At 37.9% G+C, this 17,671-nt stretch overlaps 1 protein-coding gene across 5 annotated transcripts in view; it reads right to left on the reverse strand.

Moving 5' to 3' along the window:
• Positions 1-1,901: 1,901 nt before the first annotated feature.
• The window catches only part of BZW2 (basic leucine zipper and W2 domains 2), a 59,909-nt gene continuing 44,139 nt past the window's right edge, over positions 1,902-17,671 (reverse strand). For all 5 annotated transcript variants that reach the window (XM_055272524.2, XM_055272522.2, XM_055272521.2 and 2 more), the window contains 5 exons: positions 13,427-13,597; positions 11,355-11,501; positions 10,208-10,346; positions 3,755-3,877; positions 1,902-2,360 (listed from right to left, as the gene is read on the reverse strand). In XM_055272524.2, the coding sequence (XP_055128499.1) occupies positions 2,332-2,360; positions 3,755-3,877; positions 10,208-10,346; positions 11,355-11,501; positions 13,427-13,597 (609 nt within the window). In that variant the 3' untranslated portion in view covers positions 1,902-2,331. The remainder of the gene's footprint in view (positions 2,361-3,754; positions 3,878-10,207; positions 10,347-11,354; positions 11,502-13,426; positions 13,598-17,671) is intronic.

Raw genomic sequence — 17,671 nt, forward strand, 5'->3', positions numbered from 1 at the left:
ATTCTAGAACTGTCCCTTTGTTTAGCGCCATGTGCTTGTCATCCTTGGGGCAGTGTACCGTATTGGAATGGATGCATTAGTACTTTCTTTTATAAAATAGGAGGAAGCCAACCATGAAGGGGAAGACCAGGAAGGAAAATCAGCATATGAAAGAGGGACATTATCCAGTAGGTCAATTTTAGGACGGAATATATATGTTACCACCAGGACTATGCTAAGCACTCCAAGGTGACATAAGCTCTTTATTCTATGACTTTGTTCTTGGCCACAGTTGTCCTGTCATTATTTCTTGTGCAATGAAAACAGCATTCTCACATATAGATGATTTTTCAAAGGGAGGCTGAGGCAGGAGAATCGCTTGAACCTGGGAGGCGGAGGTTGTAGTGAGCCAGTATCATGCCACTGTACTTCAGCCTGGGCAACAAAGCAAGGATCCGTCTCAAAAAAACAACAAAAAAGATCTATTTAAACAGATATTACTCTGTCCATAGCTGGGGCAGAGAACTTGACAGTGCTCTAACTACACAGAAAGAAAGACATTTATCAAATTTTTAAAAGATGGGAAGACTGGTCCAGTACAGTGGCTCACACCTGTAATCCTAGCATTTTGGGAGGCTGAGGTGGGCACGTTGCTTGAGCTCAGGAGTTCAAGACCAGCCTGGGCAACATGGTGAAACCCCATTACTACAAAAAAATTAAAAATTAGCCGGGTGTGGTGGCATGTGCCTGTAGTCCCAGCTACTTGGCAGGCTGAAGTAGAAGGATTGCTTGAGCCTGGGAGGTTGAGGCTGCCGTGAGCTGTGAACATGCCACTGCACTTCAGCCTGGACCATAGAGGGTGCGAGCCCCTCTCAAAAAAAGAGAAAATGATCTATCATCATTTTATGGATATAAATAGTGGTCGAGTCATAGGGAAAATATTTTTTCTTTTCTGAAGACAAACAGGAAATCAGAAAACCCTCTTTAGATAGAGGATGATGATGATACAACAATGACAATTTTCCTTTTGCTTATCTTAATGAGTACATGGGTTACTAATGTATCATCCTTTCGTTTCAAGTCTTAGATAAAATGTTTCCTTCTTAGAGATTACCATCACCCTAGCACCAGGGCAGTACCTTAAGCTTCTCAAAAGTTAAAAAAAAAAAAAGACTTCTGTATAAAGTTTTCCTAAATGTTCAGATGTTTCGTACTATTATTAATACTATTGAGAGAAGAATAACTTAAAGGATAAAATAACTTAGCCATAAATAAATATAAACAAAGACCTAAACCTATATACATAAATCTTTAGCTCTCCTCTAACTAGGGAGAAAATAGTGCTGAGGAAAACGAGCAATGTGAAACATATATTTATATGCTTAATTATTAATAATATAACCATGGTATTATTAATAAGACCAATGTGCATGTATTTGGGGGTTAATTTCTCCTTTGCCATGAGGATAACTGAAATGTATTACTCATGAGATGAGAGAAACAGAACAGTTTTTTGGTTTTTTTTTTATTTGAGACGGAGTCTCACTCTGTCACCCAGGCTGGGGTGCAGTAGCACAATCTTGGCTCACTGCAAGCTCCGCCTCCCGGGTTCACGCCATTCTCCTGCCTCAGCCTCCCGAGTAGCTGAGACTACAGGTGCCCACCACCACACCCGGCTAATTTTTTGTATTTTTAGTAGAGATGGGGTTTCACTGTGGTCTCGATCTCCTGACCTCGTGATCCGCCCGCCTCGGCCTCCCAAAGTGCTGGGATTACAGGTGTGAGCAGAACAGTTTTTAATAGATGACAAGAAATACAACCGTTCAATATTGTGGATGGGTAGAGAAAAAACACCGAAATACCATCTGTGTAAGAAGTCACGTACAGGAAAGAAATAAAAGCTCTGACAATATAAGCCCAGATTTTTAAAAAGCCATTTATTTTAAAAAACTGGTTTGTCAAATCACATACATGAGCAGATACACAACTACCAAAGTGGCCTGTAATAGACACCAGTGGGGCGGTCACCACACAGTACCTGAAAAATACAGCTAAAAAAGGAGGAGTCTGTTGAGTATTTAATTTCAGATTCCTACTTGACTCCTTGTTGAATGGCTTTAAGTTAGCATATAGTGAGTGAGAGGTAGAGTCCCAAGTATAATAGCTGATGCCTCAGGGCTCCATTTAAAAACGAAACAAAAACAAAACCATTTCTCCCTCTGCACAAGGGAAGCCTATCCTATTATTTTTTCCTTTGCGAAAACAGAAGCCAAGTTTCTCTTCTCAAATGGTTCAGCATTCCCAATCAAAAAGTGGTGTGTGGTAACCTAGGTATTGTGCTTGTTGAGCCATTTAATTTTCCTCACCTTCCGATTCGGATTCTAGGAGAGAAGAAAGAAGTTAGATATTTCCCCCCCAGATTCCTCTAATTAAAGTCAAAAGTTACTACTGTCACCAACCCAGAACCCTGCCATTGCGCCAGCATACTTTTACCCTAGGCACCCATTATAAGGTAAAGTAGTCACATGAGGGCAGATAGCAAACTCTTGCTCTTTTCTGCTTTCAGGTAAATTTTGCCTGTCTAAAAATGCAACATGCATATATATACAAATACCTATAAATGAATACATTTTATATATATTACATTTATACATATAAATTATATAAAAATTTGAATATATATAAAATTAAACAATATAACTTTTCTTCTTTGGATCACCTAAGATAAACTTTTTTTTGTTTTTTTTTTTTAGACGGAGACTCACTCTGTCGCCCAGGCTGGAGTGCAGTGGCGCGATCTCGGCTCACTGCAACCTCCACCTCCCAGGTTCATGCCATCCTCCTGCCTCAGCCTCCCGAGTAGCTGGGACTACAGGCACCCGCCACCATACCTGGCTAATTTTTCATATTTTTAGTAGAGACGGGGTTTCACTGTGTTAGCCAAAATGGTCTCAATCTCCTGAACGCGTGATCCACCAGCCTCGGCCTCCCAATGTGCTGGGATTACAGGCGTGAGCCACTGTGCCCAGCCTAAACTTTTTGTTCTTAATTGAATTCACTTTATTTATTTATTTATTTATTTATTTATTGAGATGGAGTCTTGCTCTGTCATCCAGGCTGGAATGCAGTGGCGCAATCTTGGCTCACTGCAACCTCCACCTCCTGGTTGAAGTGATTCTCCTGCCTCAGCTTCCTGAGTAGCCGGGACTACAGGCGTGCGCCACAATACCTGGCTAATTTTTTTGTATTTTTAATAGAGACAGGGTTTCACTATGTTGGCCAGGCTGCTCTCAAACTCCTGACCTCAGGTGATCCACCCACCTCTGGTTCCCAAAGTGCTGAGATTACAGGTGTGAGCCACCACGCCTGGCCTGAATTCACTCTTATCCATTATTATCCTTCCACTTTATATTTCCATTATTTAAAATTGTCAGTTAATTGGTAAAGGTGTCATAAAAATCTATAGAATTCCATAATGTGTGATTAAGCTAAACGTATTTTTCTCCTTTCACATCTACTGATCATTTCCTCCCTATTGTCCTCCATCAGAGTGGATAATTTAAGCATTTCATTTTTCTTTGTTTTTACATGTAGAGATTTTTATTGCCGTGATATCAGAAAGGAAAGCTAAGATGTTGGCAAAATGTTTGATACGAAAGATAACTCTAGAATTTTAGTTTTAGGAAATCAAGTAAAATCTGTGGAAGAGGTAAATATTTTGACATATAATGAGACAGTGTTTAAAGGTCATCAAAGTCTGTAAACAGAATCATACCTTCTTCTGCATTTTGTAACCACTCAACAAACTTCTTCATCTGGTCAAGAAAAACACTTTTGCCTTTAGCAACATGTGCTTCCTTATACCATTTCAGTATTGCTTCTTCGCTCAGAACATCAGCTGCAATTTTAAATCAAAGATTTCAAAGTTACTACACAAATGTCATGTTTCAAAACAACTTCATGTCTTACAGTTTAATAGAAAGCAATCATTTTAAATATAAAGCATTCTGTTACTTATCAGAAGAGAGGAACCAAGTTGATTTTCATGTAGCACAGTGCCATATTTTGATAGCTTACTAAAGGCTTAAGTAGTGATGATGATGATACACATCTTCTTAGGTATGATATAATGCAAGCCTATAGCTCACTACTAGGACTTGGAAATCTCTCACAGTGCTAATTTGCTGGTAGGAAATAGAATTATTTTGTAATTTTGCAAATGAATCAGCAATTCCAGCATTTTAGAACATTTTGTGTCCTGCCAAGTTCAACCATATCTTGATTAAAGAGCAACCTCAAATGACGAGTGTCTTTTAAGGGGGATTGGGATTTTCTTTTTTAGGAGAAAAATGGCAAAGGAAAAAAATGTAGATAGTATGCAATAATGCTGTTAGCAATTAGGTATAAAGAGGAACTTCTGGGGTATGTTGTGGGAGTAATACACACCTAAACTGAAGTTCTACACTTTCTCCATCAGTAAATCACGACTTATTTTCCCACAGTATATCCTAAATTACAAGAGTAATATTTTTCTTCTACTACATTAAGAGAAAACAGACATATTAGCTAATTTCCTACAGGTTTCTAAAAACAACAAAAAATTGTTAACTATCTCTTGTCTAAAACTCTAAATTCCACAAATGTGCCTTGATATTCTCAACATAACATTAATTGAGAGTATTTAATGTTAAGAATAGGAAGGAGAATATAAAAATAAGTGTATATATTCTCCCAATGTTCTAATGGGTTGTTCTAACATTCTTCTAATGTTCCAATGTTCCAATGGGTTGTTGTTTGGGAATCTGTAGTGGGAAATAAGACAGAAAGCAGGTACAAAGCATTTATTATTGCCCCCGAGATGTGCTCAATTCATTACAAATACTGACAAAGCCATATAATGTTAATAAATTACTCTAATGATATATTTTCAGTTAAAATATAATTTCAACTTATGAAAATGACAGAAACAATTTAATATTGTTTTCATTTAAAACATCACTGATATTTTCATAACAAAAACATTGGCTTTTTTATTTTTAAAGAATTATTGGCTCTTGGAAAATGTTCTTGAATTAAATTGAAGAGGCTGAGCTGACTAAAATGAACATGATTTGTTTATGAAAATAAAAGGTTTTTTTAAAAAACATGTTTATTATCATCACTAAAAACACTACATTTTGCAAAGGAAGCAAGAAGTCTGGATTTACTTATAGTGCCTGGATGTAAGAGCTACAATCAGGGGTCCTATGGACTTACTCTTAGCTTCTAGTTATTTTAGCTCTTTGTTTCTAGCTCTCCACTGAGATAAAAGAAATTTCTACTAGCCATCAGAGCCTAATTGTCATAGAGCTGACGAGCAGGCAGTTGTGTCCCGAGGAAGTAACCTGTTATTGTGTAAGACTGCCTTGCAGAGACTTTTAAAGAACATTAACAGGGATTTTAAGACCCTTTTATATAACTTGTAAATTATCTTTAAGATGCTTATGATTAGATCAGTAATTATCAAACCGTTTGGATCATGTCTTCCTGCCTGTAGGATAATTTTGAGCATATACACCCAACATATGTATATTTTTGAGTTTATAAATTATATTCGTGCACTATTAAACTATCATTATTAATGTTCTACACAAACAATATAATTTTAAACTGTGACAAACATGGAAAGGAGAATTTTTTTTCTCCACACCTTAATGAATTGAGGATGATACAAAGTACAGGTTGGAAAGCTGATGTAGACTGCAGTTTAGTGATGCTATTTGTCTGAGCTTTCCTTTTGAAGGTTGAGAGCTCATTCCTGTGTTTTATTGCCCCACAGAGGCTGAAAGAGACCATGCAGCTATTAAAATGCTTGTCAATGTCAGTGCTTGTGAAAAGCACACTAAATGATAGGTAAAAACTATCAAATGCATTGTTTATTGCAAATCTTTTGCCTTGATATTCTTGTTACCATTAATTGAGAATATTGAATGTTACGAATAAGAAGGAGAATTTAAAATAAGTCTACATATTAACGGTGCAATGTGGAGTTCTTAGAAGAAGCCAGTGTAGTAATAACTACTTGCTGAAAGATCAAACTTCTAGTACCAGAGAATTATTAATTAAAAGCTACTGAAGTATCTACACAGAGCATCATATGAGGCAAAGCATGAACATCAAAGAGTTTAAGAAGAAATTAAACTTCTATTTAGTGAAAGGAAAGGTCTGAAAAGGAAGGAACTCCTTGAGGAACAAAGAATTCAGACAATTTTTTCCCTCACTAAGGATAAAGTAGGGAAAAGAGTTAATTAAAACTGAGAAACAATTTTTGGTGGGATATTCCATAAATGCCTATTAGGAATATAGAATAACAGTAAAAGACAGTAAGAAAGAAAGACATTGTATGATAGCACATAGATATGTTTTCACCTTCTGTCTGGCCAACTTCTTCATAATGTCTGGTGAGATACATGTACCTTGAGAGCCTTCACTTCTCCCCCTCCAAATTAGCTTTAACAAGTTAGATGCCCTTCCTCTGTGGTCCTATCCCTTCTGACACCCTCTGTGTGAGGCTTATTTCAGCAGTTGACATGGTGAGTGTAATTCTTTGTTTTCTTCTACATCCTGAAATTCAGGAAGTCAGGGACTATATTTTGTTCAGCTCATTTCCAGCATTTAATGAAGGACCTGCCCTATAGTGTCCATTCAAGACATGTATAAGGAATAAATTTGTTAACTTGATGAGAAAAAATAAATATTTCTCAATTTGTAGAGTTCTAATGTATTCATGAGGATCGAAGAGACAATACTGTAAAAGTGGCTTGAGAACCGCTAAATTTTAGATCATGTTAGTTATCTAGAAAGTCTAAAACTATGTCACTTGAAACTCTTGAAATTCAGAATTTTTTTATTAGGAATGTCACATAGGGACACAAGTCAAAAATAATTTACCCTAAGAATGCTGGGAATATATGCTGAGAAGGGCACTCACCCTTTTTTAGAACTAGAATAAAAAACTTCTTTTAGAAAAATTTGCATGCAGAATAAAACTTAACCTAAAAAATTTCTGCAAACAAGAAAACCCATGATAGAGATAATAACAGTACTTGACAAGGTAGTTTTACACGTTTTAGACCATGCTGAGTCTATGGGACTTACCTTCAGGGAAAAAAGAAGAGAAAATCATTTTTAAAAGTCAATAATGTGATGCTTGAAAGTTAGCAATGGATTTACTGTTTCTTACTGCCTTAGAAATATGCAAATCTAGATTTTAATACAGAGAGTCTTTGCAAAATGACCCATCACCACTTTTTTCTTTGCTGACTAGTATTATTTAGTTTATTTGCTTTTATTGCACTGCTATTTATGTAAAAGATTTATAAATCTTTCAATAATGATATTCAATTAAGTAATTAGATTTGCCAAGGGGGACATGGCTAATCATATGCCCAAGTTTCTGTTATCATCAAGTTCTGGACATGTTGGGAAAGGGGAGGTGTGTGTGTGTCCATGTATATGTTTGTGTGTGCTGTGTGTGTAAGAGAGAGATAAAAATGAAAATGAAAAAGGAGCAACGGTTTCCATTACATTTTAAAAACTTGTTTTAGAGCACTACGCTCCTTATGACAAACTAAAGGAATCCACAGAAACTTGGTAAAAGAAGCAGAGAAGACACTATTCCATATTTGTAAGATGTGGATATGTACCTGAAATCAAAGGTAAGTATAATCTTGAACATGTCACTGGAGTTCATAGCATCTGTTGCTTCTTGAATGCTATACACTTTACACCAGTGGTCCTGGTACAACAGTCAGAGCATCACCTTGGAAACTTGTTAAAATGAAAATTCTCAGGCCCAACCCTGACCCTACTGAATCAGAATCTCTGGGGGAGCTGTGTTTTATAACAAGCTCTCTGGGTAATTCTTACGCATATTAGGAAAGGAGTGCTTTAACACTCACTGTTTATTAAGTCTGTCTCTAGGCATATAAAACACAGAATGAGAGCATCCAAATCTTTACAGAAACAAATCAAATACATGTCTCCTGGTGCACAAGTGTTTGGTGGACAAAATAAGGTGAAAGTAAAAATCTGGCAAAAAAGATACAAGATGGTAAACACAGTTAACACAGTAATGCTCTTAACAGTGGTATGGAACAATCATTCCTCAGGGATTGCATGTTCTCAAGAGAAAACATGGAATTATTTCACTTAAGAAAACAGCCTATATATATCATTCTGTGGAAAATTACCAAATTACCTAGAAAATGGTATTTAAAATGTTAGTTCACTGATGTATTTTAGGTTTACATTTTAAAAAAAGTTTCCCAATTTCATTTCCAAAAATAACGAAGGCAGAAATAAAATTGATGTTGACACTCACCCTTCCTGTGTTCCCTGGGGCCAGGTCATACTTGCCACAGACCTCACTAACTTTAGGTTATTTAAATGCTGATTACCTAGTTAATCAATGAGCCTAAGAGCTCATGCCTCTTCTTTTTACTTCCTAGTGCTTACTTCTTGAGTTATTTTATAATTTCAGGTCATACTGACCCTTAGCATCTGGGGCTGATGAAGAAGAAAAAACTCAAAGTAGCCAGTTTTACTACCTGTCAGTAGTTGTTATAAGAAGTCTAAAGGAAAAGGAGTTGGCATTAGTGGTTAAAATGAGAAATCGGAAGGATTTTAATAGTTCATGTGCCACCTAGATGCCATTTCCCATAACAATGAGTTTGCTGATTCTTTGTGATTTCATTACAATAATAAGATAGGGTGCTCCTGAAGATGAGACTCCAACAATGATGTCTCAGTTAAAAAAAAAATTTGGTGAGAAACACTGGTTGGGTTATCTTTTAAATGACAAGAAAGCAAACTATGTTCAGGTAACTAACTAGTTTACGAACAGTTTGGTTTTCTGTAGTGGAAAAAATTTACCACCCTCAAAACAAATGTGAAACCTGTCCTATAGGTCTCTCTGCCAGTTTTACAAATGGAGCCAGCTGTGGCCACAGAAGGTTGGGCCCCACTTCTCATTCTTGGCTGCTGGGTACCATCTATGAATTGGTAACATGGCTTGCAGGTTTGGTTCTGATGGGTGGATCACTTTGGGTATCATTGGGTGGGGCCTAGTTTTAGGACACTGCTATCTTATGACTAAATCCAAGAAGACCCAACTCAGATCTGGTTGGAGAAAATACCAATTACTGAACTTCAAGTGGCAATGGGTGGCCATCATATTTTCCTACTGACTATTATAATTGTTGCTGAATACCTTTGTGCTCTGAAAAAGTAAAATATCACCCAAACACTTGTGGACAAGATTCATTCATTTGAAGAATCTACGTGGCCAATTAAAATTCATTGTGAAATGCTATTAAGCATTTTTAAAAGAGCTATTATTTATCTAAAACCTTTATTTTCCAAATTCCCAAGATATAATTCAAAATAGACAAATTTAGGAACACATCAAAGGGAAAATAAACATTTGGCTGGTGTTATTTTAACTTTTCTGATATCATGATATTTATGAATATAATAACATAAACATGTTATAATGTTCAAAATGTATCATTTCTTAAGTGTTCCTTTTTCTCCCTCACGAAACTACATAAATGTAGGCCCAAAAAATAGCCTAGGACATTTTTGTATGCTGTAGATATACAGATTGAGATTGGTTAAAACCTTTAGCATTCATTTTTTAGTGCTAGTTGTCATGGCAACCTAATCCTTATAAATACAATGAAAAGACAGTAAATGTGAAAACCTAAAAATAGCCATTCCCTTGGAAAATAGGAGAATGGCTGGGCCAAGTAACTAAAATACAAAGTAAAAAGGCTAATTACTTCAGTAATTTTAAAGTCAGATTTATGGTACCTAAAAGGGTCTGAACATAATATATATAGCATTTTGATAATCATTGTTATTAGAGCTAATCCTTACAATTCAAAAACAGGCTCAATTTTATATAATTACATTTTTTTCCCCACCAACCCCAAGAAACAATTACCAGTTCATCTACCAATGAGAAGTGCCCAGGGGCCTAAGCAGGGTTTCCAAGGCAACGCATATATGGCGTGTATGCCTCCTCTCTATACATGGTATGGTTGCCTCAATAAAACTTTCACAAATTAGCATCTTGCTGTCCCTCTCTAAGCAGAGCCCCATGACCTCCTCTGCCTCATTCTCTGCTCTGCCCCTCAAAGAGCTTCAGCAAAACACAGAAGCACAGCAGTGGCACATGGATGGATACCTTTATAAAAGAGAACCACGATCTTCTGAAAGGCTTTCATGAAATGGATGTTGTCGTAGCAGTATTCCTGAACCTTCTGGAGGAGGATCAGCTCTGACTGGCCTTGGGAGCTGAACACAGCCAGCAGGGGAGCATATTGCTAGAACAGAAGTGGAGAGTAAAAGCCGTCACTTGCGTAGGAGATACAGAGCCGACACTGCTGGAGCCATAACAATAACCTGGAGGGTTGCTTAGAAAAGATTGACTTTCAGGATTGATACCTTTTATCATCATATTGTGCCCAATGGGGTGAGGGGAACAGAACAGTAGGAACAAAGCAGTATGGTCGACCTGTGAGGGAACTGGGAAGAAGATTCACACTTTTTCAATGGCAGAGCCACAGTCCAATAATACAATGGATATTGTATGAGGATATGACCTCATTTTTGAAATATCCCTTAGACATAGCAGGCCAGCAATTATCTTTAATATAGGCAGATTCTCATATTTGGTCTCTTAGTGGGTACAGGGAAAGAATGTTGATGAGCTGCTGGGATAAAAAGCGTTCATTTAGAAATATCCTTGACTTTCTGACAATGATGCATAGCCATTGTTTTTCTGAGACTTACTCAATTCAATACTTATCTCTTCCAAAGGGCCTTCCCTGATCAAAGTAACATGGACAGTTTACTCACTGCTATGTTCTCATGATCGCTGGGTGCAAACTTGAAAAAAATTAGGAAGTATATGTTTAGTCTGAGTCTAGGGTAATTGTAGTTGGAACCCATTTGTCATACTCTCAATTAAGGCAAATTTGGGCCTGGTGTGGTGGCTCACGGCTGCAAGCCAACACTTTGGGAGGCCGAGGCAGGAGGATAGCCTGAATGCAGGAGTTCAAGACCAGCCTGGGCCACACAGCGAGACTACATCTCTACCAAAAAATGAAGAAATTAGCCAGACATGGTGGCATGCGCCTGTAGTCCCAGCTACCTGGGAGGCTGAGGAGGGAGGATGGCTTGAGCCCAGGAGTTCAAAGTTGCAGTGAGCCCAGATCGTGCCACTGCACTCTAGCTGAGGCAAAAGAGTGAGACTCTGTCTCAAAAAAAAAAAAAAAAAAAAAGCTGCAGTTTGCCCTTGGCTGGGTCAGTTCCTTGCTAAGGGCTGTTACCTTCAGGTGCTTCAGAGCCTGCTCTGCAACAAGTTCTTCCTTCTTGTTCCACTCAACAGCATTCATTATACAGGTCCACAGAAGACCAATCACTGCTGTTTCTGGAAGATCATTCCTCTTCATTTCTTCTTTGACATAAAGCACCACCTACATTTCATGGAAATGGGGTCAGAAAGTAACAGGCAGATGGAGGGCTCCCATCTCCCCCCCTAGCTGCCCAGTCAATCAAGGTTTTGGGGCAGCTAAGAAACCATCTGCTTGGCTTCTCCTTTCCTTGTCTGCATTCTCAGACTGGAAGAGGGAGAAAAACTATAATGATTTGTTCTCAAAGCAGATTTATTTTTAGTCCCAAAATTAATAGGCTTAGCTCTGGCCAGGAGCTGCTGGATAATGTGGAGTAAGAGAGGATTTTTGTTTCCTCACGGAGAAACCCCTTTGGGTCTAGTAGAGTAGGGATACTTGAGCCAGTTTGACTTTTTGGAGATTTAAAGAAGGCAACAGAGTTGTGAACTTTTATCTCCATCCCTAAACTTTAAAACCTCTTGATGGATACCATCTTGGGTTTGTACAGGTCCATTCTCCACAATTTATTCTTCAGTGATTACTTTTGATGATCCTTATGCCCCATCTCAGTGAAAAGTTAATTTGTAAATAAATTGTAAGTGCAAAGGCAATTTTTAAATTTCATATACATCAATTCAGCAGTATTCAGCAACTTATTTTCCCCTTTGAATCATGTATAAATATACAAATTTATACTCAACCCTGAGAGTATGGAATATAGGCTTGCCTAACTTAATGTATTTTATATCAAATTTATTTGAAAGGCTTTTTCCTTTTAAAATAAAATAATAAATAGAGGTTTGGGCCTCAGAAGTGATTGAAAGTCATCATATATCTCCAGCATACTACTTTGTGAGTAGTAGTAACACCTTTTTATCCTCCCTTTTCTTTTTTACTGGAAACACATTGCTTTCTTTACTTCTGGCCTGGAGTGTAGAAATGCCAGCAGTGACTTGAGTAAACCTTGAAAGCAGAAGGAGCTGGGCAGTCCCAGTCCCTGTGCTGCCTGGAGGAAGCCACATAAAAGTGTGACATCCTGGCATCTACAAGCATCACAAGGCTTTTTATGTTTGCTTCTTTTCCCCATGGAAAATCATGTACAAATTCTTGCTTGGAGAAATATGATTAAATATACTGCTATCCTTAATACCATGAGACTTAAGAATATTTGTCATTGCAACACCTCCACCTGCTGGATAGTATCAGTCCCACATTCTCCAGGCTTCAACCATGTGAGCTGCCATGCAGGGCTTGGAGCATGGAAGGAGGTATGGGTCAGGCATTTTAGAGCATGTGGAAAAAAAGAAAGGACTCTTTATATTAATTTTTAGATTGTTGCATGAAAGATTTTAAAACTTCAAATAGAAAGCTTTCTCCAGATACACTAAAAATAAAAAAAGATATAGTCATAGCTTTGTGAACTATAGCATGTATATATAAACTATGTACATTCACATTATAAAAAATATAGCTTTTACATTATAGGGAAACACAGCTCTTCCAAGTGTGAGTGGGATTAAACAAGGCACTGATCCAACTAGTCTTTTCCCATAACAAGAATTCAAACTTTTTTCAAATAAAAAGCCTACATATTCATACAGAGTGATGAACAAAAAACCCAGTGTTAATTCCAAACACTAGACAAATGCTTAATCAGGTTAGATAATCTGCAACAAAATTTAAAAACTACCATATAATGGGCTATACTGATAGTGGATGGTCAAATCTCTTTGACAGATGAAATATTTTGAAAATCATAGCAGCCTGGTAAAATAAGTCATTTGTGTGGAAATCACTATTAATTTCTGGACCATCCTAGAGTGTTAACAAAAATGGAGGATACTAAATCAATACTTTGAAGCTGAGTTAATTTAAATGGTAGGAATAAGTACATAAAGTTTACAGCAATAAGCATAGGGCAGATTTTTTAAGGAAAGCCTTTGCTACACAGCCCATGTAATTCCTCTCATTTGTGTATATCGAGGTGATGTCTGCCTGTGGTCTCCCACCTCCTTGATCGGGCATTCCTGAGAAAGACGCTCCTGGAGCTCCTTCTGCAGTTCCTTCCTGGTGCCCAGGGACTGCTGGACTCGGAGGAAGTCGGAAAGCTCCTTAAGACCTGCGTCAGTGAAGTATTTAGCAAAATGATCCACACTCTGTCTGTTAACTGGAAAGAGTTCCTGAAAAACGGAAAAAAGACTGCTATACAACAAGCCATTCAAATTTCAGCAAGCATGAAGGACAAAAGTCTTCATTTCACTTAGAATATCTCACATTTGGAAGAAAAGAATAAAGACAAAACAACAAATTGCTGGTATATTTATTGAGCTAAACATCTTCTGAAATCAGGCAGTTTCACAAAGAAAAAGAAAAAAAGGGTAGGCAATTGAGATAAACTTGGACCCTACCGTGACAATACTGAGAGATGAGGCTTTTAAAGAGTTACTGGATTATAAGGGCTCTGCCCTCATGAATGGATTAATCCATTCATGGATTAGTGGGTTATGTTGGGAGGGGACCTGGTGGCTTTAAAAAAGAGGAGGGAAGACCTGAGCTAGCACACTCAGCCCCCTCGCCATGTGATACTCTGAGCCTTCCTGGGACACTGCAGAGTCCCCACCAGCAAGAAGGCCCTCACCAAAGGCAGCCCCTTGACATGGGACTTAGCCTCCATAACTGTTAAGAAATAAGTTCCTTTTCTGTATAAGCAACCCAGTTTCAGGTATTCTGTTATAAGTAATAGAAAAGGTCTAAGACACCCACCCTACCAACTCTAGTTTATTACATAATTCTGATGGAAATTTTCGAAAAGAGCAATATACCATAGCTGCTCTCATATTTTCACCTCATTTCCATTTTACCCTACACAGTTTGGCAGAATCTCAGTAACACTTAGTCATGATCTAATCCTGGGTGAGTTCAACACCCATCTATGAAATTAAGATGATTTTCAAAGTTCTCACATTTTTCAGACTGCTGCAGGGTCTAAAAAATATATCCAAGCTTTTGTATTGGTTAGACTTGCATATATATGGCCAATGGCTATGCGGTTCCAGGAAGAGCCTCAGTAGATCTGCAATGGGTTTGCCACCACCTATAGGAACACAGCTGGAGGGCTCCTATGTCAGGATTCAAATTTCAATGTTCTATCATCCTATTGATTTCCCCTGTTGAGTCATATGTTTCAAAAATGTCAGAAGAGAGCTGGTGGGAGCAGCTATTAAACACGCATTCATAATAAAGCAAACATTTTATACCACACTGAAACTGCGTCACTGATATTTCCTCTACTGCTCCACATCATCCAAATCTGCAGGGAAGGGAACTAATGTATTTTTATTGAGTTTCTTCTATGAATCAAAATGTACTGGCACTTTCCTCATAATAGTTGTGTAAAGCAGACATTTTTCTAGATGATAAACTAAGTTTCAACAAGGTTAAGCAGCTTGACCCAATCTATGCCGCCAAAAATATTTAAGAACAGAGCTGTGTGCCCCCAAGTCAATACTTATTCCATTACTCTGTGCTAGCACTCAATATTCTATTTAGGAAGAGTGTGACTGCAAAGTTTGATTTAAAGTTATGTTCAGAGCAATATGCCATTAAACATATCACTTATAGTTCACTTATGAACTACATTCCAAATTCTTATGAATAGTATATAATACATTGAAAATCATTATTCAGATTAAGTTGAGGGGAAGCCCGTCTAAATCATACCGTGTCATTTTTTGACTTGGAACATGGTTTGTATTTTTTTTAGAGAAACCATACCCTGGTACAAATCTCTATCACCTCATCCCTAGATTAAGGTCTCTCTGCTTTTGCTCTTGCTCCTGAGTCTATTCCCAAAGTGACAGCAAGAGTGATCCTGTTGAGACTCAAAATCACATTACACACCATTCTGCAGAGAATTTCCAAAAGTTTTCTATTTCATTTGGAATACAAGCCACAGCCCTAGATGATATGGGCCTTGCTACTTCTCTGAGCTTATCTACACTTTTGCTCTTACCTGCTCTCCCCTTGCAGTCCCCAACATCCCATGCCCCAAGGCCTTCCCATTTCCCATTCCCTTTGCCTGGAATGCTCTATGTGGAGATATTTAAACAGTTCACTCCACACCTCCCTCAAGTCTTTACACAAATGTCATCTTATCACAGAGGGCTTTCCACCACTGAAAATTACAACCCACATTTGGAAGCTCCTTAACTCTTTCCTAATTTTGTTTTGTTTTGTTTTGTTTTGAGACGGAGTCTTGCTCTGTCGTCCAGGCCGGAGTGAAGTGGTCTGATCTTAGCTCACTGCAACCTCCACCTCCTGGGTTCAAGCAATTCTCCTGCCTCAGCCTCCCGAGTAACTGAGATTACAGGTGTGCACCATCACACCCGGCTAATTTTTTGTATTTTTAGTAGAGACAAGGTTTCACCATGTTGGTCAGGCTGGTCTTGAACTCTTGATCTCAAGTGACCCACCTGCCTCAGCCTCCTAAGGTGCTGGGATTACAGGTGTGAGCCACCACATCCGGCCCCTACTTAATTTTTACCTTTATCATAATACATATTTTACGGGTTTTAGTTTATGGCCCACTCTCCTGAAACAGAATATAAGCTTCATGAAGGAAAGGGTCTGTTGGTTTGGTTCCTTTCAATCTCTGCATCTCTTGGAAGTTTCTGGCATATAATATAATCAATACATACTTATTGAATAAATAAAGGAAGAGATCAATATCTTTGATTTCTTAATCACCATTCTCTTTGTCAGTAATAAGGGTTGGCTTCTCCCATCCCCTCACCTCTCTGAGTTGCTATAAATTGTTCTTTCTTCTGTATTATAATAGTGGGTGATAGCTAAAGTCTGGTAATACACAAATTTTCCTAAAATGTAGTAGTTCAGAGTTAAAGAGAATTTTGTTGCATATGTTCATGAAACAAAATTTCCTCCTAAAGAGTGGAACTGACTCACTAGTTCCTCATTCTCTTGTTGATTCAACAAATATCAGGCAGGCATAGTGCATAGGCAACTACCCTGTTCTCACCCAGTTTATAAGTTTCTTGCAGAAACCACCACCTATGTTCCATATATATACACAAATGCACACATATGTACACATACACACACACAAAACCTAGTAAAAACAGCTAAATGACATGTGTTTCCAAAAAGAAAATGAATTTTGTAAATGAAGCCATCTAATTAAGTAACCGGGCTATAGTTGTGAATATCTTTAAGAAAATTACTGCTTTAAATTGAACAATGAGAACACATGGACACAGGAAGGGGAACATCACACACCAGGGACTGTTGTGGTGTGGGGGGAGGGGGGAGGGATAGCATTAGGAGATATACCTAATGCTAAATGACAAGTTAATGGGTGCAGCACACCAACATGGCACATGTATACATATGTAACAAACCTGCACATTGTGCACATGTACCCTAAAACTTGAAGTATAATAAAATTTTTTAAAAAATTAAATTACTGCTTTAAGAAATAACCAGATAGACTGTATCTTTGTTCCCAATCATCCACCTCCTCTCCTTCAAAAGAGTATTAAGAGAACCCCCTCCTTGCTATGTCTATCTGCAGAGCTGGAGAAGCAGCCTATTAGTGGACTGGATTTTCCCAATCTATTGCCAGGCATGGCAGCGTCCATAGGTGAGTTTTTAAGGTACTTGAGAGGTTCAGTTCAGTCTCTGTGTGCTGGTACTCTGCCACGAAGACAGAATGGCCCAGATGGGAGCTGCTCCCTCAGCCTGTGCCCGAATGAAAAGGCATGTGGAACTAAGCCAGGCTTAGCCAAGATAGAGCTAATCTACAGACAACCCACAGCCTCATGCACAAGAAATATGTTCCCTTCATATGAACCTCCACCTTCCTCAGCAACCTATTCACTTATCTTCTGTGACTTTTGTTGCTATTCACAGGGATTTGCCCTAAGTCCACTAGAAAGTAGGTTTCACGAGGGCAGGCAACTTTTCTATCCTGTTCTCTACTGGCTCTGCAGCTTGTGGCACCATACCCAGCACAGGGTAGACATTCAGGAAACATATGAGGAATGAAAATTATTAGGAACTAGAATCTAGACTTCTGTACCTTTTTTACCATAATCTAAAAACTTTAAACACACAAATCTATTTAAGGTAAACTTCAAGAAACAAAGTATTCTTAAGTGATTTAAATTGCAAGTATTTACATTTAAAATTACTTTCATGCGTTCTTGAGGAAAAGAGATAGATAGTCTTAGAATTATCTC

The sequence above is a fragment of the Symphalangus syndactylus genome, chromosome 3 (genome assembly GCF_028878055.3).
Source record: "Symphalangus syndactylus isolate Jambi chromosome 3, NHGRI_mSymSyn1-v2.1_pri, whole genome shotgun sequence".
Classification (NCBI taxonomy): domain Eukaryota; kingdom Metazoa; phylum Chordata; class Mammalia; order Primates; family Hylobatidae; genus Symphalangus; species Symphalangus syndactylus.